This window comes from Haliotis rubra, unplaced genomic scaffold (assembly GCF_003918875.1).
Source record: "Haliotis rubra isolate DU_JTF1 unplaced genomic scaffold, ASM391887v1 Scf101, whole genome shotgun sequence".
Taxonomy (NCBI): Eukaryota; Metazoa; Mollusca; class Gastropoda; order Lepetellida; family Haliotidae; genus Haliotis; species Haliotis rubra.
Window position 1 is genome coordinate 1006263 of NW_025764904.1, and position 22571 is coordinate 1028833.

The 22571-nt window shown below is 39.8% G+C and overlaps 2 protein-coding genes across 2 annotated transcripts; one reads left to right on the plus strand and one right to left on the minus strand.

Annotated features, from left to right (window-relative positions):
- Nucleotides 1-1329: 1329 nt before the first annotated feature.
- On the minus strand, nt 1330-12770 carry LOC124268858 (follistatin-like). Its single transcript, XM_046703888.1, has 4 exons — nt 12675-12770; nt 10877-11083; nt 10361-10433; nt 1330-1430 (listed from the first exon to the last, which is right to left on the minus strand). Exons 1-3 carry the CDS (start codon nt 12743-12745, stop codon nt 10361-10363), a joined length of 351 nt encoding a protein of 116 aa, XP_046559844.1. The 5' UTR covers nt 12746-12770; the 3' UTR covers nt 1330-1430.
- Nucleotides 7614-8372, plus strand: LOC124268959 (E3 SUMO-protein ligase ZBED1-like). Its single transcript, XM_046703986.1, has one exon. It carries the CDS (start codon nt 7614-7616, stop codon nt 8370-8372), a length of 759 nt encoding a protein of 252 aa, XP_046559942.1.
- Nucleotides 12771-22571: the final 9801 nt, after the last annotated feature.

The following is a 22571-nucleotide window of genomic DNA, read 5'->3' on the forward strand; positions in this document are numbered from 1 at the left end:
TGGAAACATATAGGTGGATTATATAATCCGACTGCAGATACTGATAGAACTCTATCTTCAGTCGGAGAAGAAATATGTCAACAGGTTATGACTGAATGAGACAGTGTTAAGCACTGGGTGCTATGGCAACGTTTTGACACTCCATGCATGTATAACTCATTTTGGTATTTTTCTTGTTATTGTTTAAGTTAGTGAGTGAGTGAGTGACCCTAGCTGGATTTACATCATCCCTTCAGCCACTGTCGATTGTAGTCAAATCTAGCCCTTATATAAACTTACAAAAAAACTACATTATAAACATGTTGTAAGTTTAAATGTACTTTAAAAGTGTTGGGACTTACGTACCCCCTAAGGATCTTATTGTATGAAATGTGATAGGTTGTGAAGTGCCTAAATGGTCCAAATATATGTAGCGTTTGGTTGAGTTAAATAGTTTCAAGATCATGCAAACTAACAAATGTGCATCATCACCTCTACATCACCGTGTGTGCATCATCACCTCTACATCACCGTGTGTGCATAATAGCCGCTACGTCTACGTCTGCGCATCATCGCCGCTCCGTCAACGTGTGTGCATCATCGCCGCTACGTCAGCGTGTGTGCATCATCGCCGCTCCGTCAACGTGTGCGCATCATCGCCGCTCCGTCAGCGTGTGCGCATCATCGCCGCTCCGTCAACGTGTGTGCATCATCGCCGCTCCGTCAACGTGTGTGCATCATCGCCGCTCCGTCAACGTGTGTGTATCATGGCCGCTCCGTCAACGTGTGCGCATCATCGCCGCTCCGTCAACGTGTGTGCATCATTGCCGCTACGTCAACAAGTTTTTATCATCGCCGCTACGTCTACGTGCGTGCATCAACGCCGTTATGTCAACGTGTGTGCATCATCGCTTCTACATTAACGTTAGTTCATCATCGCCTCTACGTCAACGTGTTTGCTTCATCGCTTCTCCGTCATACTTTGTGCATCATCAGCTCTACGTCAGTGTGTGTGTTTCACTGTCTCTACGTCAAAGTGTGTGCATCATTGACTATACGCAAAAGAGTATGCATCATAACCTCGCCGTCAATGTGTCCATCTTCGCTTCTTCAACAACGTGTGTGCACCATCGCCTCAACACGATGCTATCCCACCGTCACTTCATTGTCATCTTTTGTGCATTTATATCTACACCATCCTGTCTAGTGGAGTAGTCTTGTAGGTAAATCGTCCACTGGTCACGTTAAAAAGGCCCGGGTTCCATTCCCCACATGTGTACGATGTCTGCAGCCCGTTTCTGATATGCTGTGCTAAACACTCACTCACTCGTGAAAAAATACGAAAGAACGGTTTTAGATCAGGTTTTAATTACTTTGCCAAGCTTTATTCAAGACGGGTAGTTTTTGTGAACAAACTTCTGTTTCGAACTGCAGCCAAAGACGGTGTTGTTCTGAAAAATGGAAAGTGGAATTATATTTATGCTTTGATTCCATATCGTTGGACATATTCTCTTTATATCGATGGGTGAAGAGTCTGCGTGCTGTTCTCGTATTTTATCAACTCATGGTGTGTTACGTTGTCAAAGAGCCACGGTTGGTGTAAGTTTACGTCCAATAGAATCTGTTTTGTCAGAGTCAAGAATGGCATCTAATTAAACGCTTTGGGTATGCTTGTCAGTGATATGGCAGTGCAAAGTTTACGTCAGTCGTTACGTCACACAAGAAATAAGACTGGTTATCTCCCCTGGGTAGTTCAGCTGTCCACTTCACGCTCCTCTGAAAAACGATTATCAACATTAATATATTACGGGGACATCTGCTAATCGTGTACATACAGTACGGTGGATATCTCTGTCGACCTGTGGAGAGATTCCAGGATTGGAACTTTCGTGCCTCCCAAGAGCCTGAAACTGATTGAGAAAGTGCAACCCTACACTGCGACAAGTCAATGGACGCCGGCAATGGATATCTCCTACAGATTGCTACTGTGTGGCACGCTATTCAGTTCTGTGATGTGCACAGGATCACTCTTAGGATCTTGGATGACGGATTTTGAACTCAACTTGATCCCGCCAGCCTCTTTATGTCCACAAGGTGAGATATGTGATCTTCCGGTAGATGTGACGTCATTGTTTACATGGCGAAAACAGGTATCACTTGAAGTATGTATCTTGCCGAGTGTAATAGCTGCACCCTCAATGATCCACTAAGCTGGAGATGTGGAACAAAACCCAGACCCATCTACTAGGGAACTAGAGGAAATGAAGACAACGATATTACGACAGATTAAGAGAGTCAGAAAGGAGATATATATTCCGCTAAAGAGGACATAAAATCTATGAAATCCGATATTACAGATTTGAAAAGTAAACTGCAACTTAACATTGAGGAACAACTGGTAATGAAACAGGACATCGATGAATTGATTAATAAAACTGATAAGCTCGACACATATATTGGTGATCTCGAGGACCGTATAGAGGACCAGGAACGAAGAAACAGGCGAGACAATATGGTCATGTACAATATCCCAGAGAGTGAGAACGAAACTTCTACAGAAAGTAAATCAAAGGTGCTGGATATACTGAATGAGGGCTGGAAATCCAAAGACCTACGTCCACTCGTTGCCAGGGACATTGAGAGAGCACATGGTATCTCTGGCAGGCGGTGAAGTTGAGAAGCGCCCTGAAAGAGAAAGGAATAGGAATTGCCAATGACTTGACAAACTTCCAAAGAAAGAAATTGCAGAGACATAGAATTGAACACCCCGACTCACCATTCTACTACAAAGGGAACAAAACAAGCTAGTCAGGGAACGCGGAGAGGATACCACCCAGGAGAACCATGTGTCTCAGCCTGAGGAGAGACGGGGAGACCAGAGCCAGGATGAGCAACCCAGACGCCAGCTCAGATCCAGTACCCACACTTCTGACAGGGGAAACTCACAATAGCGGTGGGGCCAGGGCTACGTGTCGCCATGCAATGATTGTCACACGGTGAATCATGATACCCGTGACCCACAGGAACAGCGTGCTGATTGATTGTGACAACTTTATTAGCTTCATATTCTGGAACATTTCCGGGATTTATCAGAAACTTACAGATATTGACTTCTGTAATTATATATCTTCCTTCGACATTGTTGGAATTACAGAAACTTGGTGTGTTGATATAGACTTAGGAAATACCTTCAAAGACTACCAAATATATAGTACGGATGCAGATAAATTGTCAACATGGGGCAGGCTCTCTAGTGGAACTGTGGTTCTTGGTAAAAAACACATAAACTGGCATCAAATGGTGCAATATCTCAGAATATGCTATTTTCATTCTATTTGATAAAAAATTATTCGGATATGATCATGATTTACTCTACTCATGTGCCTATATCAATCCAGAGGGTTCAACTTGGTATGACACGATGAGCGCCCATTGTAAAAATGGTATCACTATCCACTAAGACAGCTTATTAGATCTGTTAGTAGAACTTGGCGAGGTCTCTGTACTAAGTGGCGGTGATTTTAATGCTAGAACAGGAAACAAATGTGATTTTGTAGAAGATGACATAGTGGAGTACACGGAGAAACATAGTAACTCCACGTGGGACTTCATAGTTGATTCATTCAATCTTGAACGCTTCTCCTTTGATAAATCCGTAAATAATTTTGGGAAATGTCTTTTAGATTTATGCTCAGTTTTCATTATACACATTCTGAATGGGAGATGTGGTAGGGATGCAAATGCTGGTGACTTTACGTTTCTAGGTGTTAACGGTGCTAGCGTTATGGACTACATTCTGGCTCCGTCATCTCTGTTTGACATTGTGACTTTGGAATAGAGTCTCGCTCTGAATCCCAGAGCCCTCACATCCGAATCGCCCTCACCTCCCAGTTACATTAAAATTACGTGCGCTTCATAAACGTCCATATACACTTGATAGACAAAAAGATAATACCAAATCATTCAGGTTTGTTTGGGATACCAACAAACTACAAACATTTAGAGATAATCTTTTCTCTGATTCCATCCAGGAGTTACTTGATAAATCCGTTGATTCAGCAATGATTGATATTGATAAGAGTGTAAACTACTTAGCCGACGCCCTATGTCTAGCTGCTTCAAGTATGAAAAAACAAACTGGGAAAATTAGAAATAATACCAGGAATAGAATTACTTGTAAATGGTTTGATGCCGAGTGTAATCTTCTGAAAAAAAGAAAGGTGCAGATCCCTAAACCATTTCAGAAAAAGTAAAACCATTGAGAATCTCCGCGAGCATCATAATGCAAGAAACAATTATAATGCTACTTGCAGACGAAAGCAACAGGACTATTTAAAAGATAGACAACAACGCCTAGAAGATAGTATTCATGATCCCAAACAATTCTAGTCAGAACCTAAAAGCTTAAGTGGTCAACGTAAAACAAATAACATTGATATTAAATACTGGCACGATTCCTTCAAAGATTTATTCTCCTCTCCTGATGAGAATGGGACTTGAATAGACTCCGAATTAGGTGGAACCCAGAGTACATCCCAAACAGATTCAGACATGCTGTTTATTAATGAGACTCTAGATTCACCTATAAGCAGAGATGATATTCTCGATAGTATTCACCACCTCAAATGTAATAAAGCCCCGGGAATAGACAATACCCTCCCTGAATTCTTTAAAAATTCAACAGATATCTTGTTGCCATGTTTTGAAATAATATTCAATGTGATTTTAGAAAATGGAAAATTCCCGGAAACATGGTCCCTTGGGGTTATTGTTCCCATATATTAACAAGGCAACTCACAGGATATGAACAACTACAGAGGTATCACTATTCTAAGTATATTCGGTAAGGTATTCACATATGTCATAAACAACAGATTAGTTTTCTCTCTAAATAAAATATGTGAAGAACAAGCGGGATTCAGAAAAGGATATTCTACAGTCCATAATATTTTCACTTTACAGGCTATGATACAAAAATACTTAAGTGTAGTAAGGGAGGTAAATTTTACGTATTTTTTGTCGACTTTGCCAAGGCATTTGACTCAGTAGAAAGAAAGAAGCTATGGAACTTACTAAAATTGCATGGTTTAAGCAAGAAAATGAACAAGTTATTATACAGTATTTATGAGAATGTAAAAGTGTGTGTCCGGAATAATAGTTACATCTCGGAAAGTTTTACTAGCCATGTTATTGATAATTCTTATAAATCTTTGAAATATTCTTAACAAGTGAATAATCCTCTAAAGGTAACAATAATTTAAATTGTACAAGATTCGGCCATTTACTGTAATAAGTCGGGATATATTGGGATCTTTTGTTGTCAAAGAACGAGCATTTAAATAGAGAGTGGAATTCGTCGGCTATTGCCGGTGAATTACAAAGATTACAATTAGGGTCTACAAGCACAAGTCAACGAACTAGAAAAGTATTCTAACGAATGGAAATTGACGGTGAACAGATCAAAGTCAAAAGTCATGGTGTTTAAAAATGGGGGTCAACTATCAAAAACAGAAAATGGTATCATAAATGGGAACGTTTGGAGACAACTTCATTTTATAAATATTAAGTTGTATATTTCAGCAGAAATCTTTCAAGACACAAACACTCAATTCAGGCAGCAACGCAAGCTAAAAAGGTGTTCGTAGGTATTTGTAAACAGACGCATTCCTTAGGCGACCTCTCGCTCAAGACCTTTCTCAAAATATTTGATGTCAAAATAAAACCAATACTGTTGTACGGCTCTGAAGTATGGGGCCTACAAAATATGGACTTAATAGAGAAAGCACACTTGTATGTATGCAAGAAATGTCTATGAGGAAAATTAAATACACCCAGTGTTATGGTTTATGGCGAAATGGGGAGGTTTCCGCTGTCTATCTACTCTTCCATAAATGTTGTCAAATACTGGTTAAAACTTTAAGATATGCATGCATATAGAATACCGAAAAAATGTTATAACATGATGATCGTGTATGATAATAATGGAAAACAAAACTGGGTTACGGGGGTGAGACTGCTGCTCTCTAAAATCGGTTTTGGTAATGTATGGTATAATCAAAAAGATAACCCACAATGCAATTTTATCATGTCAGTGACACAAAGATTGAAAGACATCTATATGCAATCTTGGACCGAATCCATACCATCATCAAATAAGTGTTTTTATTATAAACTTTTCAAAACTCATTTCAGTACAGAAGACTACTTATGTAATATACATGCTAAAATATTTAGGATAGCGCTGTCTCGTATCCGTTGCTCAATCCATGATCTCTTTGTTGAAACTGGCCGTTACACAAACATCAACCGAGATAAAGGAATTTGTAAACTATGTAGCTTAGAATTGATTGAGGATGAATACCACTTTTTACTCGTTTATCCATTATACTTATCACTTAGAGAAAAATATATCCCAGCATATTATTATAAGTACCCAAACTCCACTATATTTACACTGTTGTTAACAAACCCAAATGTAAAAATACTTAAGGATTTATCATTATTATACATAAACAAATAAATTAATAACTACACAGGGTATGGTCAAATGCAAGTATGTATATGTTCCATGAAGTTTTATATTGTATTAATAATGGACTGTACTATAGGACGGGGCCTTGTGAGTACTGAAATAAAGAATTATTGAAATTATTGGAATTACAAGAAATAACGTCACACCTCAAAGGTGTTGACGTCATTCTGTTTGTTTTTCTAAGCCTTGATCAGTGCATTTTTCTAGAGAGGAGCTCTAACGGATTAAGAAATGAGGGGCAATATTGAAAAAGACACTCGCGTGTGTGTCAGACAGATTTTACGAAACTTACGAATTTACGTGTTGGGGAAATACAAAAACTATTACCCTTTTTTTCGTATACAGATCTCCATTAATAATATTTCCCTAACTTTGGATGACCATCAGTATGGGTACTGAATAATTAAAGGTAGACGTAATATTTGAAAATATATGTCCTTAGACTGGTTAAAATTTTCGAAATATGCATCTGTTCACTCTTCAGCGAATAAGTACAGGGTAAGATGAGCTGACTGTTAGACGCTGTAGCGCTTCATACACCGCTTGCGCTGTATGTTTCCCAGGGAGTTGAGAATAGGGCACTCGAGTACCCGACAAAGGGAGATAACTCTAAACTAAACGTGACCAAACGTGCAGTCATGGATGAGAAAAGGTCGAACGTATGGGCCCATTTTGATCTTGACAGTTCAAAACACAAAACCAAGTGTCGCCTTTGCGGCATTATGCTGAGTTATGCAGGGAGCTCAACCAGCTCGATGAGAAAACATCTTAACATGAAACACAAGTCCGTTAATGTGGACGATTCTTCCCAAACTCCAGTCAAAAAGCAAGCCACGCTGACGCAGGGATATTTTGGTGGTTACAACCGAAAAAAGCTTGACTCAAAAACATACGAGACACTCACATGCAAGGCCATGCTGATGTGCGTTAGAGACCTCAGACCTTTGATGGTTTTCGTGATTTTTGTCACTCACTGAATCCCAGTTATATCGTACCATGTCCAAAGACCCTCCATAATTACCTTATGAAAGAATATACCGACACCAAAACTCAGCTTAAGGATATTCTAAAGCAGTCCCCTGGCGTATCTTTGACAACAGATATGTGGACCAGCTGTGCCACCCACGGTTACATCACCGTCACAGGGCATTACATCACAGACGAGTGGGATCTAAAATCATGCATTCTTGCCACTAGACGCGTGGAGGAAGCTGATGCCTTAGTATCCATCCCAATGGAGTTTGAAATTGAGTATGTTTGTGGTCTGACAACAGTCAACGCAAGCAATATGACTGTGGCGGCGAGGGCAACTGGCTTCCCACACGTGCGATGTTTCGCACATACCCTGCAGTTAGCTGTCCATGATGCACTGAAATTGAATGCCATTGACAACGTGATTATTCACGCACGAAAACTGGTAAGTTATTTTTCGAAATCTGTCCTAGCTACACAGGAGCTTGAAGATGTACAGAAGCGTCTTGGCAGAATGGTGAAGCACGTAGTCAATGATGTTACAACGAGATGGAATTCTGTATATTTCATGTTTGAGAGGCTAAATGAGTTGCATGCATCAATTGTAGCAGTTCTTCATGATGACAAATTCAAGAAACCAAAGCATCTCAACCTCAAAGACAACCAATGGCTTCTCGAACAGTTGATAGTTGCCCTCAAACCACTTGTTTCTGCAACAGAGGTGTTGTGCAGCGAGGAGCTCCCAACTGCTGCTGGAGTTTATCCACTGGTGTTTGCCTTAGTCACAAAACACCTCATTCCGTCGGATTTGGACACTCGCATTGTGGCTGACATGAAAACAACTTTAGCAGATGGACTTAAATCCCGCCTTGTGACAGCTGACTTCTGACTATCCCCAACCATGACGGCCAAAGCACTGGATCCGTGTTTCAAAAATCTTCGCTTTCCTAATGAAGAACAGCGGAGAGGAACACGAGAACATGTTATGTTGTTACACTCTTGAGGGAAACATCTGGAGAAGGTCAAGAACCCCCTCCTTCCACCCCACCAGCTACCGAACAAGTAACTGTCAAGCAGGAACCAGTGTCACCAATGAAGAAAACCAAGTACCGTGAAACAGAAAAGGCTATGAATTTCCTGTTCGGAGACATAATTGAGATTGCCGCTGACCAGAACGCTGACTTGTCTTCAAGAAATGAACAACAAGAGTACAAGGATTTCCTTACTTCTGCAGCAAAGGTTTCTAACTTGCAAACGGGCAAATCATTCAGTTTCAGCTGGTGGAAAGAAAACAAACACTGTTTCCCAAGAGTTGCAACCCTTGCACAACGTTTTCTCTCTATTCCAGGCACTAGTGTACCATCAGCAGCCGGGCTTACAATCACACAACAGAGAGCTTAACTCCACCCCGACACGTCTGATGCTGTCATATTTCTTAACAAAAACATGCGTACCTCTTTCGCAAAGCCAGAATCCACAGTTGCCACAATGCCGGATTATACAGCTTCTGAAACTGAGCGCGCTCCTAACATCACAAGAACATTACAGGACTTTCCCCCAGTGAAATGTGAGTCAGTACAAAAAAAACAGAACCTATCTCTTCCCGATCTGCCAGAAGAAATGCTTAACAGTTAAAGATGACACATTTGTGATGCATGGGATTACCAGCTGTTTTCCAGTTCGTTGTGTTCATGTTATAGATATTAATATTTGTGTACCAATTACCATAGAGAGTTAAATGTACTTAAATTGGGTTCTGATTCAATCATTGTTGAAGCATATTTTAATGTCTAACTTACTCAGTTGTCAAGTATACTGACTTATTCTCCGGACATAACATACACAGAGTAACAGAGATTGTACTCCTAAATCGAGGTGAACTCAAGAGTTACAGTTTTAATCAGTACTTAATTATTTGTTGTTACTTCAGGGATATGTGTTTCCCATTTAAATCGTTTCATTCTTCGACAATTTAACCAACTTGATTTCGATTGTTAAAAGAATTGCATTGTGGCGCTAGTTTGGTTATTTCATGATTGATACAATGTTTTATCTTATAACTATCATAAGTTTATTGATTTTCTAGTTTTCAAGTTACATGCGTTAATCAACACGTACAACTGTGTCAATGTTGTCAACAGCTGATGTGGACATTTCATTTTGTTACAATGCGCAAGCTTTTGAAAGAAATTCACATTTGATATTGGTTAAACGAAATGTGCTTTAATAAATGTTCTGATTTTGACAATGGCTTGTTTTTGTTTTGTTCTCTGCATTGTGGGTTGAACCTCATTGTCTCAAAGCTTTTCAAACTCTCGATTTTGTGTATTAAGAACAACGTGTTGCAACATGCGACCCTATGCTTCACATGAACTGGTTTCTGATATGGGCTATTGCTCAGTTGAATAATGTGGCCCTGCATAAACCAATGCTAGTCAAATAAGTCAATGATATTAGGTTGTGGTTCGTCAAATTTGATAACCACACGTTTTAAGGAAAGATTTCGTGTAAGTTTTCAATTCAGTACAGACGTTATAACTTACAAGTGCGGCATTCTTGTGTGAAATTCCATTGAAAGCTACTTAAAACACACGCACATAGCTCTCCCTAAAATTGATGCTATAATTTTCGGGTACTCGAGTCCGGGTCGGGTTTTATCCCTCGGGTACTCGAGTCCGATTTTTGCTACCCGTCAGAGCCCTAGTTGAGAATGAAATTTATTAGCACTGTGATCCATTGACCGTAGTGGAGATGTTACAGGGCTGTGATTAGACCGGGTTGAAAGAAGGGTGCTCATTGTTGTTGTAATTGAGTGAGGCGTGAAGCCCATTTCTAGTGTTCCAGAGCGGCGTAAAACTACAATCACTCTTCACTTACCTAATTTGAACAGGCGCCAAAGTCAGCTACGTGGAGATCGCGGTGGGTACACTTTGACTTCTCGTATTCACACCTACAAAATAGATTCTTTGTTAGATATTTATTATGGAACAAAATTAAATCAGATGTGGCTGTAAGGACCACCAGTGTTAGGCATTTTGACCACCCAATCTCCGTTCTGCCCGCAAAGAACAAATGCATTGGATATGAATAATTGTTAATTAATATATTTTCCCAAACGTTTGTTAAATAATACATTTCGTAAAGTCGCCCATGCTGACAATGAAAAAAAATGCGTTGTGATGAAGGTATGAATCGCTTACTTGATACAAATTCCTCATACATAACCCGTTATGATCCGGGTTAGAATTGGTCTTCAGCAACCCATGCTTGCCGTAAGGGGCGATTAACGGGCTCGCTGTCTTAGTTGACACATGATCGATCCTTATGATGTTAATCACTGGGTTGTCTGTCTGAATATTGCTGAGTGCGGCGTTAAACAACAAACAAACTCACACATTGGCGTAGGTCTTGCCGTCGGTACCACACAGTGTCTCGGTGTCGTTTGGACAACTCTGGTGGGATAATTCGACACAGAAGTAGTCGAGTACTGCCTCCTCCCCTGTTATTCCTTGTCCGCCAGTCGCTGGACGGTCGTCACATTTCCCACGGAAAGCGATGTCAATATCCTTTCCATGACAATGGGCCTTGGTGAACGCGCACCTGTATGAAAAGTTGAGTAGTTGGCCATAAGTGAGTCATCATTAGTGAAATTTCCATAGACTTAAATGTTAATTAACTATTGCAAGCATTATTTTCATAAATTGAGTAGAAGTAATTATATCCAATGGACAGCCATGTTAACCAGATTGGTATGTCTAATATATGTTGTTCAAATAATTGCAGTTTTCTTAAAAATAATCGGAAAATTGAACGGAAATTATGTGTATGTAGATGAGATGATTTCCCAGCTGGTAGGTAAGTATTGGAAGCAATTCGAATGTTATGCATATTATTCTTGGAAGAGTAAATTAACATGCAGGCCTATGGGAATTTCACTAATGATGACTCACTTATGGCCAACTACTGTAAATGACAGTTTGGAGGCTCTTAGTGCCGTGTCCGATTGACCGTGGTTGATCACAAGAGTGGGTCACGAATGAATACAAATCTATCTATTGTATATTATTATTAACACAATCAGAATCATTTTAAGTGATACGTTTTAAGATTTTAAGAAGTGGCACATATGAATACATAATTAGACCTCGATACTTCGAACGAATATGTTTTGTTAGTGAGTAAATGCTGTTTGAAAGTTGCAAATAATAGATAGGGTTGATGTCATTTATTTATTTGTATTTGATGTTATTAATAATCTGTCTCATGTTGCCTGTTGTCACTTTCTTCTGGATGCACCTGTGGCTCGTGTGTTATTTGCAGTGCAGAGTAGCTTCCCTTAGTTGTGCCAGAAACCTATGATGAAACATTCGAATCCCAGCTCTTATTTCATTTCTATGCACTTCATCATCTTGGACGTGCTCATGAGTGCCATCAAATGGGGATAAACACAATCAACATCACTGCCTTCTTTCCAAGATAGACCACCTCCGTGGTGTAGTGGTTAGAGCGTCCACCCTCTGAGCGGAAGGTTGCAGGTTCGATCCCCGGCCGCGTAATTCCAAAACAAATAAATATGGTACTTGTTGTTCCCTGCCTGGCGCATTTATAGGTAAAAGAAGGACTGGTCAGCTCGGAGTCAGTATAATGTGTCTGAGTGGCATATTCATGCTTAACTGCTGCATGGTATCTCAGTGAGCTAGCACAATAAAACCATCTTAAGTCTGGGCTAGTACAAGCAGCCACACATGCGCGTCGTCATATGAGCGAAATATTCTTAACTACGACGTTAAACTCCATTTCACGTCACCTCACGTCACCATATCAAGACGGAAAAAACAGTGAAGATCCGGGTTAGAATTGGTCATCAGCAACCCGTGCTTGTCGTAAGAGGCGATGAACGGGATCGGATGGTCAGATTCACTGAGTTGGTTGACACATGCCATCATATCCAAATTACGTAGATCGATGCTCATGATGTTGATCACTGGATTGTCTGGCCCAGACTCGATTATTCACAGACTGCCGCCATATAGCTGGACGAAACGGTATGAAATATCTGAAATACTAAGTGGCGTGGATCAAAGTCGCTCTTTTCTTTTGGATGTGATAAATAAAGGAAGTGACGTGTCACGGTGTCAGTGATGTGTCACGATGTCACGTTCTTTAGTTATGAAACTTAATCGGGACTTACAAGTTTCTGTACGTGACGCCATCAGTGCCACATTCTTCACGCTCATGCTGCTTATCGCAGTTAATGTACATGATGTAACTACAGGAGTAGCTGCCAAATATGTCCGCCAGCTGTGTAGAACATACTGAAAAACAACCACAATAACATAGAGACGAGTCAGGGCAAGCATATGACCTATCTGTGCTGATGGATGTAAACGAAAACTCCTGGAATTTAACATATAGAGGTTGTTCCAGGTGGCATCAAATACTACCAATGTTTGTTGTTTAAGAGTGTCTAAGGCTAATGACAAAGGATTTCCACGACATCATGAATACAGCCTGCTGTCAGAGGGGCCACTAGGCGCGTAGCAAGCCATCTTCTCGTGTAAGCCCGATAAGTTGCAAAGCTTTATATTTAAATAGCATTGAGGGCTTGCCAAACCTTTATAGCAACACTCATGTGTAAGCCCGGGCGTTTTTATATAGGCAGCTACGCGCCTGGCTACACGTGTCTTATAATTATCACCTTGCAGAAATAGCAAATACAAGTCACGATCTAGCTTACCTGGATACTGAATAATTAATATGAACCGACGATCATTTTTGCAGTTAGAAATCTATTTATCTAATATCTGTACTGACTGTTGTCAGAGTGACAGCTTTAGTTTTCCTACCAACCAAATTTGCTCCACTTGGCTCGTAAAGCACAATGCAATGAAACATGGAGTTTGTCAAAATTATATTTACATTTCATAACTGTTTAGACACGTTTATCAACACAGTTAAGTTTTCAAACAAAATTAACAATATTGGTTTGAATTAGTTTTCTGTTTCATATTTACACGATGTTTATGACTACATGTACTTTGTGATTATCTAACTTATTCACTAAATTTGCTGAAAAAACTTGTCTTCACATTTCAGCGTAGTGTTGAATTAGCATCACACTATTCACACTCATTTGCATACCACGTGACCGGACGTGCTTTCTGTTATAAACAAACGCTTTTATTCTGAAATCAGTGAGTTTAGTTTTACGCCGCTTTAAGCAATATTCCAGCAATATTACGACGGGCGACACAGAAATGGGATTCACACACTATACCCATGTAAGGAATCGAACCCGGGTCTTCGGTGTGACGAGCGAACGCTTTAACCACTAGGCTACCCCCACTTCCCCCCTATCTGACATCAGAACGGACTGGCCAAATGCAAGACTTTCTGCGCTCTCAACATATCGTTTTGTACATGGCTCAGGCCAGCGGCAGGGGTACTAGTTTGGCCGCACTGGATTCTGGGTAGGACAGTGGAATGTCCTTTCCCGGTAAATGAGCACACTGTGTTCTTTGAACTGAGAATGGAATTGCGTTATTCCTTGATTAATTTGTTTTGTTAAAGGTAAATTAGGAAAAAAAAAAAAAGTGATCCTCGTGATTTATAAAAAAAATATATCGGATCTATATTTTTTTATTTACTATTTTCATGGAGTACAAAGTAATCTTAACGATGGTCTTTCACATGGCCTTATTGATTGAAGTATAAACGGTTTGATCAGAGGTTGCACGGCGGATCTGGACGGCAGGGAGTGTCTTAACAAAGGTCGAAACCCACAGCAATGATAAGTTTCGATGCTCTTGGATCACGCAAACAAAATATTTCTTTTAAAAACAAACCGCAAATACTGAGACGACTAACCACCACCAGTACGATGAAAGAATGAGTGAGTGAGTTTAGTTTGACGCCGCACTCAGCAATATTCCAGCTATATGGCGGCGGTCTGTAAATAATCGAGCCTGGCGAGACAATCCAGTGATCAACAGCATGAGCATCGATCTACACAGATAGGTTGCGATGACGTGTGTCAACCAAGTCAGCGAACCTGACCACCCGATCCCGTTAGTCGCCTCTTACGACAAACATGGGTTGCTGAAGATCAGTTCTAACCCGGATCGTCACGGGTCGTAGGATGGAAGAAAGGCTGCAGCGAATGGACGTAGCATTGTTAAAATGTCAAACGTCTACGATCTACATCACCCGTGATCGGAGGTCCTTCCAGATCAAGCAGACGCAGTGTTCAAACAAAATGAAGTCACTTACCGGCTAGGAGAGCAGCAATAACGACAGCACGAAGCATGGTGGTCAGGTGAGCTGGTTCAAGGAACAAGGCAGCAAAACCGTGTCAGTGGGCTATAAAAGAAGTTCAGACATAGGTGCGGCGGTTTCATTGAGTGATAAGGCCGGCTGTCTGATAGGCTTATTGGTTCCTTATGGCAAAAAAAATGGAACGGACTTATAAACCTGACATGAATCTTTGGTAATGATCAACTAGGATCCTTATATAATGATATATTGCCAAAATTAGTTTTTGGCAAATATTCAAGTCAAATAGAATATTCATTCATTCATTCATTTGGCTGGGGGAGTGACGTCCTGGCAGTTTGTCCTAAACGGAGCAGGTTAGAGAGAGGAAGGAAAGTTTCGTGCTCCCCACTCACACACACACACACACAAATGTAAACTAAAAAATGCCTTGATTCCTCTAGGGAGGCATTGACATAAGCGACCTAGGCTTGCCTGCCGGTCCCAGCCATGTGTCCTTTCATGGCTTAAATGCGTTTAAGCCATATCTTGTACATTGTCTCTTATTTACTGGCACAGACGGTACAAACGTCGCCTGAATGTAGTTGATGGTAGTTCATAGTAGCTTTCCTGAAGATATTTTTCTGATCTCAAGTAACATTCGCATACAGGAAAGAAAAGATTTTAATTTTCAACGCAATGTTTGTCACAAAATATGCAAATCAGTTGCTGCTCTATGCAATAATACCCTGGTTCAAGGCTAACCCTCGGTAAAGCAACGGATCACGTCGATCATTTGGTGGAGATCTAGGTATGGATTGCGTACACTTCTACTCCGTTGGACTGACTAAGACTGGCTGACTCTTGCTAAGATTAAACAAGGGTCAATGATAAGGCATGTGCCATTCTGTGAATCTCAACAGAGGCAGAGTCCAACCATGCAGTAATATACAAACACGAGAACCAAATGACACGAAGGGATCAATGGACTCGCAGTCAGACAAGGGGATGTTTTCTGTCCACGATCTTATCTCGCTTGCTTTGTTCCATGTGTGAGTCACGTTTTTTGTAGTGACATTCCTTTTTTTCCCAACCTCAAAATATGTCCTTTCATATTACGGTCAACCCAACTGAAGCTGATCTAATATAATGTTCGAAGTGGCCTGTAAACCTTCTAACAACCCAATACCAGGTCTGTATGCTGTATGGAGTTATCATGAATAGGTTAGCTTCTTAACACTGCTGCTAACTAACCTATGTTCATAATCGAAGACGAGCGGAATGGTAGCCTAGTGGTTAAAGCGTTCGCTCGTCACACCGAATGCCCGGGTTCAATTCCCCACATATTGTATATTGTGTGAAGCTCTTTTCTGGTGTCCCCCAGACGCTGGAATATTGCTAAAAGCTGCGTAAAACCGTACTCACTCACTCCTAATCGAAGACTTTGTGCTTCGAACTAAAGGAAAATGCGCACCCAAGCACGGATTGTGTTACCATTGACAAGGGTCACACATGTTAAAGCTACAAGGTGCCGTACGAAGTGTGAGTCGTGCTTTACAAATCGTGTAATCAAATCGTGACTACAGGAACGGCCGAGACTTGTGTCACGTGTGCCTGGACAAGTGACCAAGGACGTGACTGGAAATTGTTTCATGCACTGTTTACAATACACACAGTACAATCCGTTTGTCCCGTAACGAGAGCCATGGTTCGCAAATAACTCGAACTCAGGAATAGTCTATTAATTGGCTTAGTGATGGATTTGAACCCACAGACATATCTGAACACCTATTCTCGCGAAACATACACCAACTGGTAACTGGAACTGATAAAAAAATTAAGTTCTTTTTATCAAATTGGTCTCCGTTCGTCCGTGCGCCCGTCCGTGCACATTTGCCTTTTCTAGGGGTGGGTATTGCAGAGAATTTTCATATTGCGATATATTGCGATGCGAAAGCATATATTGCGATATGTATTGCAATATATTGCAAGAAGTTAATGCTTGATTTATAAAGCAAAAACACAACAAAATCACTATGCTTGATTAAGCTTTAATAAAAACTTTCAATTTACTTTACCATTACATATTCTACATACCGCGTTCCTCTTATCAATAGTTCCATCTACCGTGAACTTTTTTAAACCCAAAATGCTGCCATACTGAAGCCGTTGCCCTAGTATTTGGCACCACAATAAATTGTTCATTGTTGGGGGTCGCCATTTTACAACAAACGTATGACTTCCGGTGTGAACAACGGAAATATCCGAAGATGTCCGAGTGTTACGAAGTTTTCCGAATGCATGTCAAAATACCGGTTTTCGATCAACGTATTGCAATACGTATCGTTTTCATGTCTGAAGCGGTATATACAGGTAAACCGGTTATATTGCGCAGCCCTAGCCTTTTCCGGAGCAGAACTTTCTTTCGATATTTCTTCACCAAACTTACGTGAGTGAGTGAGTGAGTGAGTTAATATTTAACGTCACATCGGCAAAATCTCAGTCATATCGTGACGAAAACAATTTATACAATAAAACATGAAAAAATGTTGAAGAGTAAAACCTGTCGACGATGGACAGTATAAATACCAGAGTATCACAGATATGAATATAAAACTGGCATGTAAAACTAAAACATTTTAATTAAAGAAGACAATACAATATAAAACAGGGGCTATAGATCGCCAACAACCAAAGTTTGATCACCATACTATGGGGACTTACATTACTTTTGCCACCTGCATGGACCCTAGCTGGATTTATACCATCCCTTCAGCCGCTCGCGATGGTAGGGAGATTTTGCCGAAATTTTGAAATAACAAAAGTACTACGATTAAAAAGAATGGTTGAGCGAAATTGACTTTGAAAGTGTTTGGGACTTACGTACCCTCCCAGGACAATAATCTTACGATACTTTAACCCCCTTTGAGGATACAGTCACTAAAATCGCAGTTCATAATTTATACTACCATTTTATAATAACATTTATCTATTTACAAAACATATAATTCAGAATTTATCCAATAATTGTTTTTCTTTTAAAAACAAAAATTACTAAATGATAATTTACATTACAAAAAAGATTGTTAATTGTTTGACACTAAAATATTTATCCCTTGTGATGGAAACATCAATACAGTCAAGAAGGAGATGCTTGACCGTGATTCTCTCATCACATGGGATGCAAAACGGTGGATCCTCACCCTTTAACAAATACTCACAAGTATATCTAGCATGGCCAATGCGACATCGTCGCATATGATCTCCTCAAATCTGGACTGACAAACCAAGTACGTATAACCGATAGTTGGCTTGATTTGATGTAATTTATTGATACCTCCTTGGGTGTCCCACATCTGTTGCATCAGATCACGGATATAAGATCTAATGACAGCTTTATAATCAGAGTATGGAATAGGAAGTGGTGTCACAGATTTGTTGAGTGCTGCCTTAGCAGCAAGATCAGCCACTGTGTTACCAGAGATTCCAACATGGCTGAGTAACCAACATAGGACGATGTCGCATTGACCTGCAGCAAGATCATTATACAATTCAATAATTTCTGAAAAAAGTGGATGTTTGCAAGAAAGGATTTTAATAGCCTGAAGGCACGAAAGAGAGTCAGAAAAAAATATGTATTGTTTATATTTGGGATGTCTGTTAATATATTTAAGAGCTGTTAGTATTGCGTTTGCTTCTGCTGTACAAATAGAGCTATTATCCGGTAATCGAAAAGATATTGTTCTTGATCCAACGACATTGGCACAAACTACTGCGCCACCGTCCTTGGATCCATCTGTAAATACGGATTTGCATGTATTAATAATTTTTGATTGATTATATTCTTTATATTGCAATTCATTAGTTACTGATCTTTTAAACTTTGTCAGTGTTGGGTCAACTTGTGGCTTCACTAATTCCGAAGGAGGAGAAGAAAGAAGACGAGAAGGAGATATATTCAATGCCACCGGCAGAAATAAATTGTTGGATTCTTATCCCAAGAGGTGGAACGAGTGAAGATTTTTATTATACAAATCCTCATAAAGAGGATTAAAAACGCAGTTGTGAGCAGGATTGAATTGATTAGAATATAGCTTTGTAAAGACAATTTGATACGGCGAAGTTTCAAAGATTACTCATCGGCCTCGGCGGAGAGACTGTCCACGGGGGAAGTTCGAAAAGACCCAAGACAGAGTCTCAGACCCTGGTGATGGACAGAATCAAGTAGCCTGAGGTTGCTTTTACAGGCACCACTATACACGATGGAGCCGTGATCAGTGAGTGAGTGAGTTTAGTTTTACGCCGCACTCAGCAATATTCCAGCTATATGACGGCGGCCTGTAAATAATCGAGTCTGGACTAGACAATCCAGTGATCAACAGCATGAGCATCGACCTCCGCAATTGGGAACCAATGACATGTGCCAACCAGGGGCCGTACTCAAGTTTCGATCGGACCAGTGATCTATACAAATGAAGGAGGGTAATTTGGTCTCCTCCCCACTTTAAATTTGAAACGACATTAAAAAAATCGAGTGCCTTCAGACATTTGGCATTTAGATGTTTGATGTGTGGCAGAAAGGTGAAATGCGAGTCAAAGAGGAGACCAAAGAATTTAGCTTCGGTGACAACTTTGATGGGTGTGCCAATTAATGATAAATCAGGGTCTTTATGGGGTTTGTATTTCCTACAGTAATGTATACATTAGCTTTTGGATTTAGAAAATTTAAACCCGTTTTCCAGACACTATTTATGAATTTGTTTTAGGCAAATTTGTAATTGTCTCTCAACAGTTCGCATATTTTTACCAGGGCAAGAAATATTAAAATCATCCACGAAAATGGAACCATCGATTGAATCACTTAAAACCTTTGAAAGACTATATATTTTAATACTAAATAGCGTGACAGACAAAATACTGCCTTGTGCGACACCCTCATCCTGATTGTAATGATGAGACAGAGTTGAACCCACTCGGACTTGAAATTGCCAGTCGGGTAAAAACTGTGATATAAAACTAGGCAAAAGACCTCGCAAACTAAAATCATGTAAATCCTTCAATATGCCATGCTTCCAGGTGACATCGTATGCTTTCTCGGGATCAAAGAATATCGATACTACATGTTGTTTATTTACTATAGCATTTTTAACAAAGGATTCTAAACGTACCAAATGATCAGTGGTACTACCATGTTTCCTGAAACCACATTGAATATTTGTTATTAGGTTATTGGTTTCAAGATACCAAGTTAATCAATTGTTTACCATTCGTTCCATGGTTTTGCAGACTCGCTAACGTGATTGGTCTGTAATTAGACGGATCAGTATGATCCCGGACAGGTTTTGGAATTCGACTTTCCGAAAACTCTAGTAATTCCGAGTTATCTTCCTTTAATTGTGCTCCCCAATCGTGAAGGAACCACTTCCGATCAGTATATTTACGTCACTTGACATGCGAACATAATGGGCCGACATTATTGTTGCGTTTGTTAAACTATACTTATAGGGGGAAAGAAGTAGGTTCACGGAAGATTTCCTTGCATTGCTTACCTTCTGAGGTACGTCTGAGGAAGGCATGGATTCGCCGATTGAGACTGGTGAGGAAAGATTTCGCACCATCTAGATACACAAGACTGTGCTCCGACCATTTTGACGGCCTGAACGGACCATCCCCAGACAGTATAGTGCCGTCTTTGTTTCCCAACAAGACATTCAACAATTCTTCAGTAAGTTATCTCATCTAAGTGCCTTCTTCAACCTAGCTGATGTAATGTATGAGTTATTATGCATATATAATAATTCATTAGTTATTGAACATTTTCGACATTACATAGACCGTAAAAAATATGTAGCCTACAATAAATGATAATAAACAATAGATTGATAGTAGGTTACTCTCTATATCAGGAATATTTTGTTCAATTTACTGGTCTATATGTTATTACAAAACGGCCATGCTGACTGCTGAATTAAAATGATATTATAAAATCTAAGTTTCAGTTGTCTAGTGAAGGGAGAGAACTCTGCTTGTAAGGGTTGTCGAAGTTATTATCAATCACGTCTGAATTTGAAATTAATTTACTGTTCATGTTATAATCTACTGAATATCTTACATCAGGTGCATGCAAATATAGAAAATAATTTGATACAAAAAGTATGATTTTTTTTTCTGTAGACAGAGTGGTTAGAGTCGGCAACAGGCTTGAAAACGGTGGTCCCAGAATCATCAACGCCTAATGCATCTATAGAAGAGTGCGTCCAAGCATCAGTTCATCAGAATAATAGGTTAGTTTGATGTTATTTCAAATAGCAACATTTATTATTCTTTTTCAATACCAGTGCACATACCACCAAAAAAGTAAAATATTGTTAGCTGTTTTATGGTACAATTGTAAGTTGATAAGTTGTGTAAAATTGCACAATTATATTATGACATATGTTACTGTTAGTTTGCAATTGTATCAATGACAACATATGTAGACAAATGTCTATTTTTTAAACAGAGCCCTTGATGAGATGTCCCTCGTGTTTCACGACTACTGTGGACCTGTAGCAGCAGAGTCTATTTTTTCACATAGATTGACAGCAACCCAGACAGATGAAGTTCAGCTTATTACGACCTCAACGCAGAGTACTGAGACTTTGGAAAAAAATTTGGATCAAAAGAAAATCATCCAGCACAGTGTATCCACTGAGAGTGACACAGTTCAAACATGTGAGCAAGCTACACAAGTTACACATCCATCATTGACCTTGAAGGATATATTGGGAGATTCAGAGATGGTGAACTTTATACAGGATTGGGGGATGGTGACACTTTTAATTGTATGTTTGATGCTTTGTCTGATGTGCATGAAAAGGAATATCTGCAATCTAAAGTTGGTAGGTCACAATCAATGACTCCTATTGACCAGTTTTTATGGTACTCATGCGCCTTCGCCTAGGATTTTTAATTGTCGATCTAGGACACCGCTTCCACGTTTCAAAATAAACATGTGCTCAAGTCATAAACAAGTGGATAGATATTTTTCATAACAATTTGTCATTTTTAGTAGCGTGGCCAAGTAGAAATATAATTGATGCAACAATGCCAAGAGGATTCAAGGAACTGTACCCCCAAACCAGAGTTGTCATTGACTGCACAGAGATCTTTACTGAGAAACCATATTCTGTAGCAAAACAGTCACAGATGTACAGCAGTGTTTAAAACTCCCAAAATTCCAAGCCAGACAGCCGGACTGGTAACTTAAAAAATTACCAGTCCGGATGCAAACTTGCATGTCTGGTTTTAAACAATTAAAAACTGTGACTGCCATTTCCAACTCGCGCAAGCCCCATTCACTGTTTGTAGGCATATCAATGAACTACATAGCACTAACAGGCAATGAACCGAGTTTAGGTAAACTGAAAGTACATGATTGTACAGTCGGGCAGGCGGGAATTTTAAACGCTGCCATATACAGTGATGGCATTCTTGTTCTGAGCTTTCAGAAATATTTCAGTAGGGATGAAGTTCGCGGTAAACACGTCTGGTAAATATTTCTGGAATTACAGCTGTCATGCAAAAGCTTTCAAGATTTGTTCAGCATTTCATCCCACTTTTTTCATCAAACTTTACTCTTTGGATTGAAATATCCTTCAATGTCCACACAACAAAATCACACCACTTTCTATTCGTAACAGCCATCTGGCCCAGAACTTGAAAATAATAAGGATGTTTTTCTTTTAGCTTCAAATTTCCATTTTCATCAACTGAACAAAGGAAATTTGCATGCATGGCAGCTTCGGTAGGGTTGATATCTCTATATACCGATGGACATTTAATCTCAAGAACACCA

Coding starts and splice junctions, on each gene's coding strand:
- LOC124268858 (XM_046703888.1), bottom strand. CDS start 12,745: ATGTACATTAACTGCGATAAGCAGCATGAGCGTGAAGAATGTGGCACT. Junction 11,084..12,674: donor GGCGTCACGTACAGAAACTT/GTAAGTCCCGAT, acceptor CTTTTCATACAG/GTGCGCGTTCACCAAGGCCC. Junction 10,434..10,876: donor GGCAAGACCTACGCCAATGT/GTGAGTTTGTTT, acceptor TCTATTTTGTAG/GTGTGAATACGAGAAGTCAA.
- LOC124268959 (XM_046703986.1), top strand. CDS start 7,614: ATGTGGACCAGCTGTGCCACCCACGGTTACATCACCGTCACAGGGCAT.